The sequence below is a fragment of the Desmodus rotundus genome, chromosome 11 (genome assembly GCF_022682495.2).
Source record: "Desmodus rotundus isolate HL8 chromosome 11, HLdesRot8A.1, whole genome shotgun sequence".
Lineage (NCBI taxonomy): Eukaryota > Metazoa > Chordata > Mammalia > Chiroptera > Phyllostomidae > Desmodus > Desmodus rotundus.
This window is the reverse complement of record NC_071397.1, coordinates 12,628,309-12,647,399: the sequence shown is the minus strand read 5'-3', so window position 1 is coordinate 12,647,399 and position 19,091 is coordinate 12,628,309. Positions and strand designations below refer to the sequence as shown.

At 40.7% G+C, this 19,091-nt stretch overlaps 1 protein-coding gene across 3 annotated transcripts in view; it reads left to right on the top strand.

Moving 5' to 3' along the window:
- Positions 1-19,091, top strand: part of RCAN2 (regulator of calcineurin 2) — a 241,183-nt gene that overhangs the window by 19,982 nt on the left and 202,110 nt on the right. For all 3 annotated transcript variants that reach the window (XM_024557691.4, XM_053914234.2, XM_053914233.2), the window contains exon 2: positions 14,991-15,217. In XM_024557691.4, the coding sequence (XP_024413459.1) occupies positions 14,993-15,217 (225 nt within the window). In that variant the 5' untranslated portion in view covers positions 14,991-14,992. The remainder of the gene's footprint in view (positions 1-14,990; positions 15,218-19,091) is intronic.

The following is a 19,091-nucleotide window of genomic DNA, read 5'->3' as shown; positions in this document are numbered from 1 at the left end:
ACAATATTATCTCTGTTTTGTAAATTCATCCTCAGTTCTTTTCATGAGGAGTTATGTAAAGAGTGCTGTTAAAGAATGAAATCAGAGAAAATAATGGTTTAATCACCATGGCTATTTTAAATAAATTATTCAGACCTAAATGGTAACCAGCAGTCTTTCCTTATCCACTATAAAAATATTCCAGTGATTGATGTGACAATTATCATTGAAAAAGTCCCAGGTTAGCTGTGGATAACAACATGTAGTTTCCTCTATGAAAATACTTCTGAGGCCGTGACCTGGCCGAGCAGACACTGTACCAGCGCAACCGCTGGCGTGTTCTAGTTGTGTTGTTACTGACAGTGGGTGGCTGGAGGTGATGTGGAGGAGTTCAGCCCATTAGAAATCTGCGGTTTTATTGGTGGTTTATAAATTATGGTTTCTCATCAAAAAGAATAAAGAGAAGGAAAAAATAGCCCAGGCATCCCGTGAAACAGTTCACTAGACATTGATCGAGTGCCGAGGTGTGTGTGTGTGTGTGTGTGTGTGTGTGTGTGTGTGATATATGTAATCTTTGCCGTTCAGAAGGTACAGAGTAGGGTCGTAACTGATCATCCTGAAGTATCAAACAGTGTACCATGAAGAGAGAAGAGGAAAGCATGGGTAAGCGTTAGGGGTTTGCAAGTTATGGAAGGACCCGTGAATGTAAGGGTGCATTTAAAAATGGTTTATAGAGACAGACAGGCATGCATGCCTGTGACTCATCAAAATCCCCTAAAGCATGATTCCTAAGGGTTCAGGGCTGTGGCACATAGGGACATCACATTGTCATTTAAGAAAAACAATCTTCTGGAAAACTGGAGATTTGAAGCTTAAGTTTGGCACTCTTAGGTGGCCCTCAAGCTAATCCTACGAAGGTGTTCTTTCTCGCTGGGCTTCCAAAAGCCACCCAGGGAGCGCTGCTCTGGGTGCAAGTCCCTGTATCTTATTCCTTCAGAAGAGGCCCAATGCCCCTACACCCTCCTTCTCACATCGATTGGCTTCACTCTGAAAGAATCCTCTAGATTCATTTTTTTCCATGAGACTCATGAGTCCTGGAGTGGGCTAGGACCAATGTTGAGTTTCGAGTTTCCCATTCAAGAAATTCTAGAGATTCTCTGCTAAGTGCCAGATCCTATGGGGACTTCTGGAGATGCAATGTGAACGACATAGACACACCCAGCATTTACAGAGTTACTTGGGAAGAAGGCAACTAAACAATGATACCATATAAGATAAAGGCTATGATGAGGAAATGTAGCATGATAGGGAATTTATCTTGGAGTTGAAAATGATCAATGACCTATTTGTCGCCTGGCTGAGCACTAGGGAGTGAAGCGGGAAGTGGGGAGGTTCCCAGACAGATGTGACAAGGTAAACGAACACAGACACTCCAAAGAGACTCTCGCTGGACTTTATGAATCATGGTTGAGCATCTAAAATATAACTTACGTGTCACAGGACTTTGCTGTTAAAAGGAAGTCCCTGTACATTTATCATTAGAATTTATATATATGTCCTTTTATGTGAGGAGACAATGTGCTTCCTCTTGAATGTAGGTTTCCATTGAGATGTTTGGCATTTGGAGTGTATTTTCTCAGAGAAACACCATAAATGATGACCGGGTACTCAGGCTAGCCCAAAAGCCTATTCTGTGCATGATATAGTTGAGATAACATACCGAGTTTCTGGTTCGAGAGATTTTAGAAACTGTTTATGTTGCTGTGGGAAAGTGTGCAGAATTCCAGGTTGGAGTACAAGTGAGCACACTGTCCCCTCTGTGGCCTTCATGGGGAGAACGGGGTTTCCTTTTTCCGCCCCCACCTTACTGAGCACTGTGAGAACTTCCACCAGGTCTAGGCTGTGGAGGAGACAGAGGCTAACAGGCGGTAGGAGGTATGTAGGCATGGCTGTTGGTTGTTGAAGAAGGCCCCCAGGACTATTTTCATTGCTTTATGGGAATTATCTCATTGAGTCCTTGTAACACAGCCATGAGATTGTACCATCAGCATTCCTGTAAAATGCTGGTCTGTTCCAGGGCTCGGACCTTGGGTCTCTTTTCTCACTTAATTCCCTCATCCAGTCCCATGGCTTTAACTATGATCTAAGACACCCCCTCTCCCCTCAACTCTGGACCCATAGCACCAACTGCTTATGACTTAGGTGAGTACTAGGCATCTTTAGCGTATCCTACAGTGAACTTCTGATTTCATTCCTCCAAACCTGTCCCTCCTATAGTCTTCTCCATCTTAGTAAATGGCAGCTTTGTGCTTCTAGGTACTCAGGTCAAAACCTTGGCGTTGTCCTTGAACCCTTCCCTACTCCATATCCAGTCCATCAGCAAATGCTGTAAGTACATTAAAAATACCTCAAATCCTATTGCTTCTCATTATTTCAACTGCTACCTCTCTGGCCTCTGTCACCATCACTGCCTGCCTGATTATCATCAATAGGTTCCTAATTGGCCCTCTCCTTCCACCCTTATTGTCTTGGTCTGTTTTCCAAATAGCCAGCACAGAAATTATTTTAAAGCATAAGTTAGCTTGTCAAACTCCTTTATTCAAAATCCTCCCGTGGCTCCTCATCCCATAGTAAATAGCAAATCCTCTGCACAGCCTGGAAGGTACCACCTGTCCTGGCCTCCTGCTTTCCCCGCCGAACGCATTTCTTACCACCCTCCCTTCCTCACCACGCAGCCGCACAGGACTCCAACTACCAAGATTCTCCTGCTGTTCGGCCTTTTTTTCTGCCGGCTTCTTTACCTGGCAAGTCTTCCCTCAGATATCTGCATGGCTGACCCCTTCCTTCTTTCTCAGACATACATTCCTGCTGTCCCTGTATAAATATGTAAAATCACAAATGCCTGTGCTATAGTCACACTACACAAGTTTCAATAGACTCGTAGAGTACTCTGAAGGATAAATGCCTGAAAGTGCCGAGGGGTGAGGACGCCAGGGGCGAAGGGGTCCCTGGCTTCGTTTGCAGAGACTTGAGCTTTTTTCTCAGCACTAACGAAAGAGTTGACAAATTTGGACAGGGAGCCTATAATCTTCTTGGGGGTGTCCTGGTTTGCTGGCCTGAAGAACTGTTTTTATTGAATGTGGTTGATCTTCATGAGTTATGGGAGATTTTTAAAGGGGGAAGTGACCTGAACACTTAGCTGTATTTAAGAAGAAAAGTAGCATACTGGATGCTGGACACTGAGGTAGGGATATTTATCCCTCTTTTCCACCTTCCTTTCCTTCTTGCATTCAAAACCCTTACAAGGAAGCCAGTATCATCTGCTAATTCTGTAAGAGGGAGTGAAACCTGCCTCCTTGGTCTTCTGATGAGTTATGACCAGCTATCCAGGGAACCTTCTAGGCTGGCTTTTCTCTCTTACTAAAGGAAATTGAATTTTTTTGGCTGGATTTTCCTCAGAGGTGCAGCATGTGTCACTCCCTGCTCTTTTCCCTTTTCACTCTGTTTCTCTCAGTGTGTTCTGAGTCCCATCTGAAAGCAGAAGATGAAAGATAACAGGATAAACCTTACTTTGGCTACCATAGCAACCTTCACCTGCTTTGCTATTCACTTTTGAAGTGCCATTCTCCTGTGAAAAGTTGTTTTGCATATAATTGTTTGGCTCATCCACAGCAACGAATGAAAGGGTGGTCTTCTTCATACTGGGCTCAAGAATGCATGTCCCACAGTGGTGCAGGCAGAGGGTACCCCACAGAGAGCGCCTCCTTCCCCTTCTACTTCTTTTTTAGGAAAAAAAATGACGCAGGCAGAAATGGTGAATCTGTGACTGCATTATATGGGCTCTAGTTTGAGTTGTCAATGTACAAATGACTCAAGTTTATATTTTTAAATCAAGTTGGAAAGCCAGTTCAATTGAAATTAACATACGAAATTTCTAGACTGTTACCCAGGTAGAAGTGAGATTTCTTTAGTTGATCCCAGCAAAACTCTCTCCATCCTTTTCCATTCTGTACTGTACCCCAGAAGCTGATCCACAGATCCACAACTTGCTTTTTCCCTCCAACTTCATAAAACTTCGTAAGAAGCTGCTTTCTTAGGGAATTGGATTAATTGAATTATTGTCCTGTGGGAGCTTAATATGGAAGAGCGGCTCCAGAAGGTTTCTTGAAGGGAGCCATGAATTGGGAATGTGGATGATTTTCTCCGGCTTCCAGTTGGGTTTGGCTGGTGGAAGGCTGGGTGCCAGCAGACCACAGAAAGAGAAAGGTGGAGATATTCATTCCCCTGGCACTCTCTTCGTGGTGCCACTGTGGACTGAATATATCCCTCAACCAAAGGTCTATCAGGGAACCTTGTCCCAGCTCTGGGGAGGAAAAGCAATTTTCCTTCTCCCCTTCCAAGTTCTCCTGGTGGGTCTATTAATCAAATTGACACAGGACAGTCAAACAGAAGAAACTAAAAGTTTATTTCATATCTACATGTGAGGGATCTGTAAGAATATGGGACCTGAGGACAAATTGAGCAGTTGAGACTTACATGACACCTTGACCTAAAGAGTTGTGATTTGGACTTCAGAGGGTAGGAAAGCAATTCACATGAAGGCAGAAAAGCAAATGTGTGGCAAACAGGTGTTTGCTGGGCCACCTTTAACCATGTGACGCGGAGGACTTTGATCGAAGGGGCCTTGCCAGGTCCCTCCCTGTCTACCGCACATTAGTTTATATTAAACCATGGTGATCTGTGCTGATAGCTCTCCTCCTGTGGCAGATCCTCCAGCTAAATTCTTTTAATAAATTAAGGAAAAGATAAAAGGTTTTTCATACATCTTGTTTCTTGAAAATAACCATCTCTGGATAATCAGTATCCCCAAAAGGCATGGTTTGGGGTAGCAAACTCTGCTTCTCCCCTCAGCACTCTACATCAACCTGTTCTGGAAACATCTCCCTTCCTCTCTGCTCTTCAGGCCTAGGGGTAGTGCTAGCCCAGGATTTTGCACTATCTTTTGTGGTTTTCCATATCCTGCCCACACCTTTGGAAAGAGTCTCTTTATTAAATTTAAACCCTTTTAAAGGATTGGTTTTGAGCATGCTGTCTGTTCCCTGCTGGGCCTTACAATGACCAAAGCTCTTCCCTTTGGGGTGGGTGCTCCAATATTGCTTATTTTATATAATGAACTTACGGTTCATTGTAGGTCATTCTTAGTAGAAATATTTCCCTGTCTTTAAGAACAACCTCCTCACATTTCTGCCCTTCATAAAAGATGATGTTTCCTCTATTTAATGCTCTTCTCTTGAAGCAAGCTTGTTTGAAACACGTCTTCTTGCTGGTGTCAGTTAGGTTTGTGAGAATGGAATACAAATGTCCTGCTTGTCCAGTCTGACCCTGGATACATTTGAGGGTATGCCTTCCCTTTTTATTTGGTCCATTGGAAGAATACACAGAATTTGTAAATCCTCCTGGGAGACTATGGACATTAAAGCCCTACAGGGGTAAAGGCATTATCATGGATGAACTTACAGTGTCATTGCTGCTGTAGAATCCAGTGCAAGAGCAGATGGTGGAAACAACTTGCTTTTCCACCCCTCCAACTTCAGAAAACTTCATAAGAAGCCGCTTTCTTGGGGAATTGGATTAATTGAATTTCTATCCTGTGGGGGCTTAATGTGGAAGAATGGCTCCAGAAGGTGGCCTGAAGAGAGCCCTGAATGAGGAATCTGGGTAATTTTATTGAAACCATGAGTTGAAACTGCATGTTCTTGATTCTTTCCGGACTGATCCCAAATGATATCAAGAACATCCTGAGGTTCACACAGCACAGCAGGTGTGAAAATTCTGCAGCAGAATTAAATAGGGTGCATTATATTTCAGAAAGAGCTCTAATGGATTTCTGTGGAGCACAGCCTAAGAATATCATGTCTCGCCTTTGTATCTCATGCGGCTGGGATGGTTTTTGGTTACTAATATACTTCAATTTCCCTGTAAGAGGGACAAAAATGAGCAAAAGGCCTGGCTAATCCCTAAAATGGTCTAGATATTAAAATACCAAAAGGGATCAAAAAGACCTCACTCATAAGGCCAGACCAAAAATGAAAGCTGATGATATGATTTAATGGTAAGAAAAGTATTGTTATTCATATAAAAATTTTCTTCTAATAAGCTTGTTTTGTCCCAGGTATCTGAAAGAATCATATAATTTTACAATTGAAGGAATTTTAAACACTGCAAAACTTTAAGATGAGGTTTTGTTTAAAACTTTCAACTGCATTCATTTAACCTTACATGGCAATTTTAAAATAGTTATAGGAATATTTTCTCTACTACTTTTTAATGCAACATTGCCTTCTTAGTTTTTACCATTAATATGCAGGCTGACATTGTCATCTTTAAGTTCCTGCACACTAACTAATCTCCCATAATACATTTGCTTGGTTTCCAATCAAAACTGAACTTAAAGTCGGAATGAATTATTCATTAATCATTTTCATTTATCCTGTTTCCTTATTTATCCTTCTTGACTGGCCATAACATGGAATCGAGGCATATTTGTTTCTAATTTGTTGTGCTTTTTGCAAAATGGTTTAGGTTCCTGTTCTTAATATAAAATGCAAATGAATGGAATCTGTAGCATTCTTTTATCTGAGGAAAAATAAACCCAAACTTAAGTTGCTTTTTGTGAGTCTTGCTCATTTTTCTTCCTTTGTGAATCATTATTTCTTATATTCTCACTTTCTAATTTGAGTAACCTAGAAATGAAAAATATAGACAGGTTGTTATGAGCATCAGTTTAAAGGTTTCAATGCTAGAGGCAGCTTTTGGTAAAGGTTGTAAGTTCCCCTTTCTGAAGCATCTTTAAGTCCAGAGATAAACAGATGTCTCTTTTCTTGTGGAATTTCTTTAATTATTGGAAAGATAAAACTCTCAAGGTAAAAGAAGACCTAAAATGAAATGCCAGCCACCCATCTCCTTGGTCCTTGGATCCCCTCTGTGACATTCTGCCAGATGTCCATCATCTGCTCTATGGAGCAGCAATACCAGTTGCTCACTTAGACACGAGGCAAAACATTTCTGTTTTAACTTTAATTTTTAAGACACCCATAGCTCCTTTTATTAAAGTGAATTCTTTCTCCCTCGTTCAACTTCTACTCTCTAAGCTCCATACACCAAATATTTCATTTCCTTTTTCAGGATTAGAAGGCAACTGTGATTTCACTCAAGACTTCTTTCCTACACTTCTCTATGCTACGTCTTCCCATGTATCTTTCTCTTAGATGACATAACTTTTGGCCCCTCATTACATTGGATAGTCCTAGAGAGAACGCTATTTTTGTTTTCCCGTAATGGGTGGCACAGGGAATTGGCCTTGATGTTCTCGCTGTTCTCTCCATGTTGAGATCTAATCTCATGATGAGATTACCAGCACCCTACCCCTTCCGGTGTGGCATTAGCCTTATTTATAGATCACACATCGCACTATTAACAGAATGATCTTCCTCGATGATGAAACTACTATGAGCATCTCCATGGATGTTTACAATTTTGTTTTTCTGGCACGGCTCTTTACCATTCTCATGGGCTTATTCCTAATCTCTCCCCTCCTTTTCTATCCAGTCTAAGCCTTTCTAGGCCAGAACTGCTATAGGCAAATGCACAGCTCCCCACTCTCATGGGTCCTACCCTATTCCTAGAAAGGTGTAATGTTTTAGGCTTCGGTAATTCAGAAATCTGAAATTCATGCATAATGTTAACGCTGGGACAACAGTGATATCCAACAGAATCAGATGTCTCTTTGAGGCCCCTTCTCCTTGGTTTAATTGTACCATATCAATGTTAGGAATAAAAAGAGGGAGTTTTGGAAAAATTAATTCCCTGTGTAGAAACCCAATAATGTCTAGATCATCCATGGTTATTGGGGGAGAGAAAACGTATTAACTATTTATGCAACAAACATTCCTTCAGTCACCATTTCTTTGATGCTGAATAGGCATCTTTAAGTTTCAGGTGGCTAATATCAACGGTAGGAAACATACTATCTCCGTTCTCGGTCTTTTAATGTTTAATAAGTGCTATCAGGTTATCTGAAGATCTTGGATGAAATTATTTTCATGTTATAGCAACATAATGAAATAGTTGAAAATCTTCCTCTCTCCAGGCTCCCCCCTCCATTAAAGTGGGTCAAATTAAATCATTTAAATTCTCAATGCCACTAATTTTGTAACATTGAAACAAACCATTCTACTGGTTGTGGTGTTTTGGGGAGAGGCAGGGTTGTTTGTTTTTTATTTTATTTCTTTAAATATATTTTATTGATTATGCTATTACAGTTGTTCCATTTTTTTCTCCCCTTTATTCCCTTCCTCTCTGCACCACCCTTTAGTTCCCCACCTTTAGTTCATGCCCATGGGTCGTGCATATAAATTCTTTGGCCTCTACGTTTCCTATGCTATGCTTAACCTCCCCCTGTCTATTTTCTACCTACCATTTATGCTACTTATTCCCTGTTCCTTTTCCCCTATTTCCCCTCCTCCCCCTCCCAGCTGATAACTCTCCATGTGATCTACATTTTTGTGATTCTGTTCCTGTTCTAGTTGTTTGTTCAGTTTTGGGTTTTTTTTTAGGTTCGGTTGTTGATAGTTTGTTGTCATTTTACTTTTCATAGTTTTGATCTTCTTTTTCTTAGATAAGTCCCTTTATCATTTCATATGATAAGAGCTTGGTGATGATGAACTCCTTTAACTTGACCTTATCTGGGAAGCACTTTATCTGCCCTTCCATTCTAAATGTTAGCTTGGCTGGAGAGAGTAATCTTGGATGTAGGTCCTTGCCTTTCATGACTTCAAATACCTCTTTCCAGCCCCTTCTTGCCTGTAAGGTTTCTTTTGAGAAATCAGCTGATAGTCTTATGGGAACTCCTCTGTAGGTAACTGTCTCCTTTTCTCTTGCTGCTTCTAAGATTCTCTCCTTGTCTTTAATCTTGGCTAATGTAATTATGATGTGCCTTGGTGTGTGCTTCCTTTGGCCCAGCTTCTTTGGGACTCTCTGAGCTTCCTGGACTTCCTGGAAGTCTATTTCCTTTGCCAGATTGGGGAAGTTCTCCTTCATTATTTGTTCCAATAAGTTTTCCATTTCTTGCTCTTCCTCTTCTCCTTCTGGCACCACTATGATTCGGATATTGGAATGTTTAAAGTTGTCCTGGAGGTTCCTAAGCCTCTCCTCATTTTTTTTGAATTCTTGGTTTTTGATTCTGTTCTAGTTGAATGTTTATTTCTTCCTTCTGGTCCAAACCGTTGATCTGAGTCCTGGTTTCCTTCCCATCACTGTTGGTTCCCTGTACATTTTTCACTTTTCAAAGCCTTCACTTTTTCCTCTATTTTTTGACCGTAGTCCACCATTTCTGTGAGCATCCTGATTACCAGTGTTTTGAAGTGTGCATCTGATAGGTTGGCTATCTCTTCATCACTTAGCTGTATTTTTTCAGGAGGTTTGACCTGTTCTTTCATTTGGGCCATTTTTTGTCTTGGTGTGCCTGTTATGTAGTAAGGGGCGGAGCCTTAGGTATTCACCAGGGTGGAGTAACCCACATCACTGGGTTGTGACACTGTATGTGGGGGAGAGGTCTAAGAGGGAACAATGCTGCTTGCTTGGCTCTTGGCTGGCTTTCAGTCATTTCCCCCTCTACCCACAAGCAAATTGGGTGTTTCTGGTGCTGGCTTCATGGGGGGTGGGGGCGGGGGGAGTGGTTTTGTGTACTTTCTACGACCCTGTGAGTCTCTCCAACAAACTCTCCTTTGAGGCTGGGAGTTTCTCCTGCTGCCTCAACCCCCACAGGTTTTTTCTGTTAGAGGCTTTGAGGCTTTATTTCCCTGCACTGGCACCCTGGGTTACAAGGTCTGTCTCGCTCCCCAGTTGTTCCTCCTGTTTTATCCACACGCAAATGTGGGACTGCCAGGTCCTCCAGCCGCCAGTCCTACCCGTCTGGCCATTCTGGTTGTTTTTTGTTTTTAAATTTGTTTTTGTCCTTCTTGTGGTTGTGAGAGGAGGCACAGTGTGTCTCCCTACGCCTCCATCTTGCTGGAAGTCTCTGCTTGTTTTTTTATGTAATTACTCTCTTTTTTCTTAGGAATATCTTTCCCTTCTAATGTGGTCTCCAACCAGGCTCATATCAAATACTCAAGGGGCATAACTAGTTGTTTCTTATTTTAATGATTTGGGCTTAACCCTCATGGACATCCACCGGAAGTTTGAAGCCTGTTCACACATTTGTCAGAAGTAGATGACCCCTCTGCAGTGCCAGGTTCCTCCCTTATGCACTTGCTCTTGATGAGCCTATACTGGTAATGAATAGCGTTAATTCAAATGTTATTTTGGAGGCTACAGAAGATGTTCGCTTGCTGCATTTCATTTGATGGTCACCATAGACCAGGCCACAATGTTTCTCTGTTTTGCTGACAAGAAAACCACAGCTCAGAAGGCATGAAATTTACGGAAGGACTAGAACCCAAGTATGCACCCCCGCCCCCGAGGGCTCTTCCCAGCACTTCTTAAAGATGTCTTTTCGCTGCATGGAAAGAAGTTTCGAGATTCTCTCAGGGGAGGCTTTTAAAGTGGATAGTGGTTTTCCTTTTCCTGATGCATGTGATGATGGAAATTTATGCCTTCCAAATGCCAAACAACAGAAGAATGGTTAAATAAATATGACAGATCCCTATAGTGGGTTACTATGTGGCTATTAAAATGAATCTTTTCAAAGAATATATAATGATACAGGGAACTGCTCTTGATTATATCAATGTTTTGTGAAAGATGCTGGATACTAAGCAGCAGGATCTCGATTTTGTTTAAAAAATTATACTTGTGAGACAAGCACTGGAATAAAACATACCAAAATATTAGCAGAGTTTTCTCTGTATTGTAGGATTGTGGTTTAATTTTATTTTTCCTTTTTATACCTTCCTGATTTTTCCAGTTTTTTTCCTTCAGTGAATTTATATTGTCAAAAACATAAGTGTTATTTTCATTATACTCCACAGACTTTTTTATTTTAGCTAGAGGAATCCTTTGAGTAATTTTTGCTATCTGTGATTTATAAAATTACATACATCGAAACTAATTGAAATGATCAAGTGCTTTTATTAGTAGTGTACAAATTTGAGATAAATAATATATTCTTAGTGTTTATACTTTATTTTTTAAATTTTTATTTACTGATTCTTACAGGCAGAGGAGGAGAGACAGACAGACAGACAGACAGACGTTGATTTGTTGTTCCACTTACTCATGCACTCATCGGTTGATTCTTGTATGTGCCCTGACCAGAGATCAAACCCACAGTCTTGGTATCTTAGATTGATGCTCTGACCAATTGAACTAGCTGGCCAGGGCAGTGTTTATATTTTAAATCGACCATTATAACTCATTTGCTGCTCTGTTATTTTCTGAAAGTGAGTCCTTTTTACACAATTCTTTAATGCAGTCAAACATCACTTGGAGGGCTTTCTAACTGTACCAGGCTGGAGTTGAAGTACAATGTGCCACACTGATGAAGACGGCCCAGTCTCTGCTCTCAGGAAATACACATCTGGTTTGAGATGGAGACCAGCAGAGCCATTGCAGTGAGAGAAGGCTGTGCAGAACACTCAGGGGCTCCAAAGCAAGGAGGCCACGTTCACAGGCCCTGCGGGCAGCTGGGAAGCTTTCCCAGAAGAGTTGCCGCTTGAGCCTCAGGCAGCTCTTTTCTCTTGAATAACCACCCTCAGATTTAGAAATAAGGACAACACATGTAAATCTTTTTATGCTATGAGGCAATTGTTGCCTCAAAGATATTTACAATAGTTACGAGTTTTGAAATTAATTTAGAATGGTAAACTAATTATTTTGGGCTGTAGGACCTTCCCATTTCTTTAGTAAGATGTTCTAGTCTTCGCAGTTTCCCTTTCTTTCTGTATATTTTGGTTTCACTAAAAATTAGTGGTAATACTAAAGCATAACAGTCTTGTTCTGAGATTATCATAATGATGTCTTTTTATATTACATAGAAAAAGTATCTCATTACATACCCTTTTATGTAGTGGCTAATGCTGATTTTGATCACTTCTTTCATTCCTCTTTCATTCCTCCACCTTTCCGACTCTGTTTTATAGGGGTAAACTGAGTCATAAAATGATCAGTTGACTTCTCCAGAGGATGAAGTGAGTCTGTAATGGAACTGGAAACAGAAGTCAGGCTTCCTTTGTACAAAGCTCTGACTTCTCAAATATTTCTCCGTAGGAGTCAAATAGGTTGCTGGTCAAAAGTGCATTCACCTTTTAAATCTTTACTGAAAGTATTGAGCTTAAAGTCTCATGAAGATAATTGTATTGTTACAGCTTCGGACAGAAGTTAAGGCCATTTGAGTAGATTAAAATGAGCCTTGAGTGAGGCTTATTTGATTTATTTAATTAACTTGTTCAGCAATAGATTTTAATTCTTTTTGGAAAAAGAATAAGTGGAACATTTTCAGACCCGTTTAATAATATTTGAGATCCATTTTGATTAATTAAAAAAATTGCAAATAAGAGGGACAGGATTAAAAATATAATCAGAGTGGACACAATATATTTCATGCTACTGGATGAATATGACTTCATTATCAGCGGGCTTCCTAGAATCCATTAACTGAAAGAATACTATTTTATTGCTCTTAGTTATTATTTTTACTATTAAAATAACTATAATAATAAACATTGACTGTTATGAATATTACCCGAAACTATCTGAAGCAAAAGTATAATTGAATATGAAGGAAAATAAACACATTTAATTATTTCATTGAAGTTTTTCCTTCTAGTTAAAAATATTTATATGTTTTGAATTAACTGTAGAGCAAAACAAAACTTAAAATATGTACTATAGTTTGTATTTAGAATAAATGTCTTACTGATTCTCATACAGAAAATGTTGCATTAATTAGAGTTTTGAGAACTTTACAATATAGAAATGGTACTATTATATTTTATACAGAATAATATTTTTATTAACCACAATTACAGTGACCTGATTTTAGAGTTATTACTTCAAATTCTTTAATTTTTGGCCTTTGTCCCAACCATGCCTAAGATTTTATATATAATGCATTATTTATATTGTCATCAAATATTGCTTATCAGGATCCCACTTAGGTTTTTTTTTTTATTGTTGTTCAAGTACACTTATTTCCATTTTCCCGCCACCACTTTCTGCTGCCCCACCCACCTCCCACCCTTGATTCTATGCCCCTTTGGCTTTGTCCATGGGTCTTTTATACATGTTCCTTGACATAGGTTTTGTTTCCAGGAGAAAAACCCCTAAAAATATATCTTCTTCACGAGGATATATTCAGAGCTCAAGAGTTTTGTATATCTATACAGAAACTTATATTTGTCTGGAGACCCAGACTTTGTATTTGAACTTGGTAAGGGCTGAAGGACATCTCGTGGTACTTGCCGTCCCCTCCTTCACTCTGAGGTTGTCCGATGCTGGGGTTGCGGGAAAGGAGTTCACTGATGGTCCAGCAGCCATGCCCTAACCACCAGTCAGTGTTACCTGTATATCCATGGGCAGGCTATTGGAGCTTCTGGGCCTCTCATTATTGAAGTTGGAACAAAATATTATGATAGGCACACAGATAGAAAAAATGTAGATATACTGTCCTTGAAATATGTGGGGAGATAGACAAAATTTACTGAATTATATACCAGGATCAAAAAAATGGAAAAACTTTCCAAATGGTTGTAGTTGGGTAGAAGTTTGAATGTGGGGGGTAAGGAGATAATGAAATTGTGGAACACAGATGAAATCGATACTAGAAAGCTTCGTGATGGGGGTGATGAGAAAGGGGAATCTATGTACCACGAATCAGCCAAAATTGTACTGTTTTCAAGATCTAGTGTTCACAAATTACTCAGAGTTACCATCCCTTGCAGACGGTGTGTGTGTGTGTGTGAGTGTGAGTCCTCCTTGTGGGTAAACTGTTAACTATTGAGGAGCCATAATCAGGATTCAGGTGGAAATGAAGTAGATTGTACTGCCTTGAATATAGACTTGCACTAGTTTTTTTAAAGAAGATTGTATTTATTTACTTTTAGAGAGAAGGGAAGGGAGGGAGAAAGAGAAGAATAGAAATATCAATCTGTGAGAGATACATTGATCGGTTGCCTCTCACATGCCCCCAACTGGGAACTTGGCTCACCCCCCAGGCATATGGCCTGACTGGGAATCGAACCTGCGACCTTTTGGTTCGCAGGCCAGCACTCAGTCCACTGAGCCACACTAGCCAGGGCAGACTTGCACTAATTTTGATCTGCTTTATTTCTAAGATTTAGAAAAGTGAGCTCTGGTGCCAAACTCCCTGGGTTTGCATCCTAGTCCTGCCATTGACCTTGTGAACATTTCTTCCTTGTTTTGTTCCTCCGTTTTCCCTACTGTAATATGGAGATAATGTTGGAACCCATCTCCTAGACTATTATGGAGGTTAAATGGGTAGGTTAATGCATGTAAATCATTTAGAACAGTTCCTAGAACTCAATAAAGGTTAGGCATTACTGGTGGTGGTATATAATTCATCATGTAACTTATCAAAGCACTTTCCCAAGTGCATTTTTGTCTGAGTCAATTTGATTCTTGTGAAGGAAGCAAAGTCTCAAGGAGCTTACGTAACTTTCCCAGGTCCGAGTCTAGTAAACACTGGGCACCCCGGCTAGAGCCCTTGGCCTCCAACTCCTATCCTGGTTAAGTGCTTTTTGTTTTGGTGTTTTCTTTTCCCCCATAACACTAACTGGATTCTTGCCCAGGAGCAGAGCTGTGTGGGAAATTGTGACTCAGAGGTCAAGGGGATCATATGAACTTGCTGGGTCTCCAAACTTCCAATAGCCCCCTGATTCCCCTCCTAATCATTCTCCCCTGCTCTGCCCCAGACACTCCAGTACAGTCACCTAAACACCAGGTTTTAAGGAGTCATCGAGCTCTACTCTAACACATGTCCATCTCTGCCTCCTCAGGAATGAGGGGAGAATCTTACTTCATTGGCATGAGGAGCCCGGGGCAGCAAGGGCACATCCCAGAAGACGGAGGCCTTTTCTTGCTCTGCTGCATAGACAGAGACTGGGCTGTAACTCAGTGTTTCGCGGAGGAGGCCTTTCAAGCCATCACTGACTTCAACGACCTCCCCAACTCCTTGTTTGCATGCAACGTTCACCAGTCCGTGTTCGAAGGAGAAGAGAGCAAGGTAAGAAGACTTTGCTCCTCCTGAGACATGGGGAGGGAGCTGTGTGGCTCCATCCCAAAATATTTCCATGGCTCATTTGTGATTGATGTTCTGAAGCGCTTGAAAACGTTTAGCTAGCTTTGTTCTTGGCATGCAGAGCAGGAGGAGGAAAGCCTGCTCTGTGATCAGCTCATTTTGCAGGTCTGCATGACAAGGTTGTAGATGAGAAGGTGCGGAGTCAGATCTGGTTCTCTGCGACTCATCGGTCTACCGACACAACGAGTGGTGTTAGGAGTAGTGATTGCAGGTGATATCCCTTGGGCTGGTTAACAGATGTCATTAAAAACAAATTATTTTCCCTTATTATGCCAACAACATAATTTGCCTTCCTCAAAACAGCACATGCTCTCTTTCATCCCCATCCCTCCTGCAGTTTGATGACTATTCTAAAAATAGCTTTTATGCAAGTGCTGCAGCAGTTAGGAGAAAGGTGAGTTCATTGGCCCTCCGCGTCTTGCCCACTGATAGACACCATAGTGGGTGGAATTGTTACGTGTGTGCTGTTAGCATTTGAATGGAAGCGGTTAACTCCTTGGTTTGAAATGATGGGGGAGTGAGATTGGCTATGTGCGAGCATTTTCCAGAAAATGAAGCTTTCCGCTTGAAGGGTCAAACTTGATTGAGTATAAGTATTCTTGGAAATCGGAGTAACTGTTCTCTTTGGGGATCTTTCATTTCGAATTTTTCTGACTTTTTAAGTGTGGTGTCTAAATAGATCAAACCTCGCCCTGTAGACGTGGATTGGATTTCCAATTGTAGAAATCCACTATTACCGTATGTTATAGAACATGGCCAATATTTTGGAGGGAAGGGCCCTTTTTCTAAAACTAAAGTATGTGGCCCTGTGTCAGATGTAAGAGCAGGATTTATGGTTGTTGTTTCAAAAACTGTTTTGGCCAGTTGCTGAAGTCCAAACTCTGTTGTCTGAAAACAATTACTGGAAGTATTTTTTTCTGGATTTAATTGGTTTTGTAAGCAATTCTGATAGTCCAGAGGATTCTATTTCAAGCCATTTAAAGATAGTTTTATAATGATTTTATTTTAGAGTGGAATAATTGAAAAAAAAAAAAAGGACTAAAAATAGCTTGAAATCCAAGGATTTAGATGTGATTGAGACCTCTAGTGCTGTGGTCACCAGACTATTTTACATGAGAAAATAGCAAGCACATAGCCTCTTTGACAGAAACTGAGAATTTAACTCTCGGATTATAATCAGGTTATAACACAGGCTATAATTGACTCACAGCAAGTAATTTCCCCTGAAATCTACCTGACTTTAACCATGAAACAAGGTTTTACGTCTTCTCATTTTATCATCTATTTATTTAAATGTTAACAATTAGATGGATTTTCCTTAGAGGTTTAATGGGGATTTTGATTCTTTCCTGGTTAAATATTTCCCAGTAGATTAAAACAAAAAAACCTAGAAAGGAACTCATCTCATTCAGGGTTGCTGCCGAAGAGGGGTCGATCAACGGAACCAGAATTGGTTACATGGAAAGACTGAGGCTTGGAGAGAGTTCTTGGGATTTGCCCCCATCTATTTTGATAGTCTCACCTGTGATTGAATCATGGATTACAAAATAGTCTTATTTACTTTGAATACAAGGTTGGCACATTGCATCTTGACAAATAGTGTTTGGTTTTAAAATGACCTTGATAAAATATTGAGGTGAAATCAACCAGATACATGTATGTAGTTCAATGGAGCCAGGTTCAAATTATTTAGATCACATTTTTTTCTTAGCCAAGGAGGTAAATTTTATAATTAGCCAATAGCTACGTAATTAAACTTATTAAATCAGATAGAAAATGGAGATTCTGTAGGATACCAAATAATCCAACATAGATTATGTTTTGATTCGTTATATATACACAGTTTAAAGGCGATAAAGCAAGATTATCAGAAACTATATGTGTTGGCAATAGCCAGCATGTATGATCCCTGGGCTTCTAGAAAAAAAATGTTTAGGGAGACTCCTGTCTCTTTATTTTCACTGCCATAGGTTTCTCTTCAAGTTCCAGGCCTTTAATTCTTCTCTTTACCTCAACTTTTTTCACTATCTGAATAAAACTCATTGTCTTACACCCCATTTTCTCAGGACCTTCTTGCCATAATAGTCACAGTTCATGAATGTGAGCCTCAAAGTCTGCAGATAGTTATCTCTCCTGAAGGGTGGACATTTTGGGCATTGTGCTAAATTGGTGGGGAGATATTTTTAGGCGGAGAGGAAGAAAAGCAAGAAGCCTTTTTAGCACTTGAATTTGCTGGTAGGCAAGGCTGACCACGGGGATTGTCTGAAATATTTTGCTTTGAGAAGACGCCTACAGCAGCCTGGACTTACATCAGGGAGATGGGCAGCAGAAACATGCTTAGTATTCATTTCAGAGGTCCAGGTGGGTTGGTGGTAAACGTATATAACTTGTTTTGGCATAATCCTTTTGGGGGGGCTGGTCACAACCTACTTTCAATTCATTGTTCCTTGATATTGATGGGTTAAAATTTAGCTTGTTCCTTGCAATTCTTATAAAGCATACATTTTAACTTTCTTAGTGGGATAGAAATGAACGTTTCTGCTTCTGACTCTCATGAATAAGTCTTGCAGCAATCTCTTCTCTGTTCTGCCACCTGCCTGAGACACCGTTCCTAAGCCCTTTTCCTTTTTGAGGTAATTTGGAAGGTACTAGGGTAACACGCCACGATATAATCTTCTGGTTATGTTTGTTTCTGCTTATCAGAGTGATAAATGCTGCTATGCTTATTTCTGCTATCGTATTTAAGATCTAAGTTCTGAAAGAACATTTTTAAAATAGCTTTGTGCGGGCCTTGATGTCCACTCCTTTTCCATTAGGCAGAATTCTGAGACTGTATTATGATTTGATGCTTTTGCAAGGAGGAGCGCATCCTTCAGTGTGGCTTGTTGTGGTCCAGATGGTTGAGATTTGTTTATATAACACAAAGGAGAACCGGAGCCGGAGGAAATTGGCATCTGAAATCCATAAATACAGATTGGTGCTTGCATGCTGCAGCTTGAAGCGTAAATATTTTTGTGTGAAACACTTTCAGAACGAGGATGTTCACAACTTATAACACCTAAAAGTTACTAGGGTTCGTTTCTCTTTGGCATGCTCCCCTGGGTTTGCCTTTCTGCAACCTGCTGGGCTGCAAAAGTCATCTCGAGACAGGCGAGCTGGGGGTGGGGGTGTCCTATGGGCTGCTGTCTCTTCGTGCTAAAGATAGGTAAGGGTGTGCTCAGTGGGTCCTTGGCACTCACTGATCCCGAAAGGAGAGCAGTGAAACCACCACCATTAGCCAAATTCAGTTTAATACAGAGAATCCTAAAAGGTGTCTTTATAATGGGCTCCAAAAATGTGAATTCAATAATAATAATAATAATAATAATAATAGTAATAATGGCAGCAACAAACACTTATATAGCATGTGGCAAGGTGCCAGGTGTTCTTCCAAGTGCTTCATGGACACTAAGCCCTTTAATTGCCCAGATAACCCTAGGAGGGTGGTGTCTTTCTGCCTCTCTGCCTCCTGGGCCTGTGGCAGGGCTGTGTCCCTGGACCCCTCTGGCTAGTCCTGCACAATGTGTAAGCAGAAATGACCTATGTCACTTTCAGACCAAGCATTTAATTACCAGTGTTTGACCCTGAAGGATGTTCTTTTCATTCCACAAGGGCGACTGGCATTGTGCCAGGTAGTGCCTGCTCAGGCAGTTTGGGCCATGGAGTAAGGGCGAGGATTACACAGAGAGCTGTGACTAGCCTATGATGAACATGTGTGACAAGGAAAAAAAAGCCTTTGTTGCTTTAAGCCACTGGAATT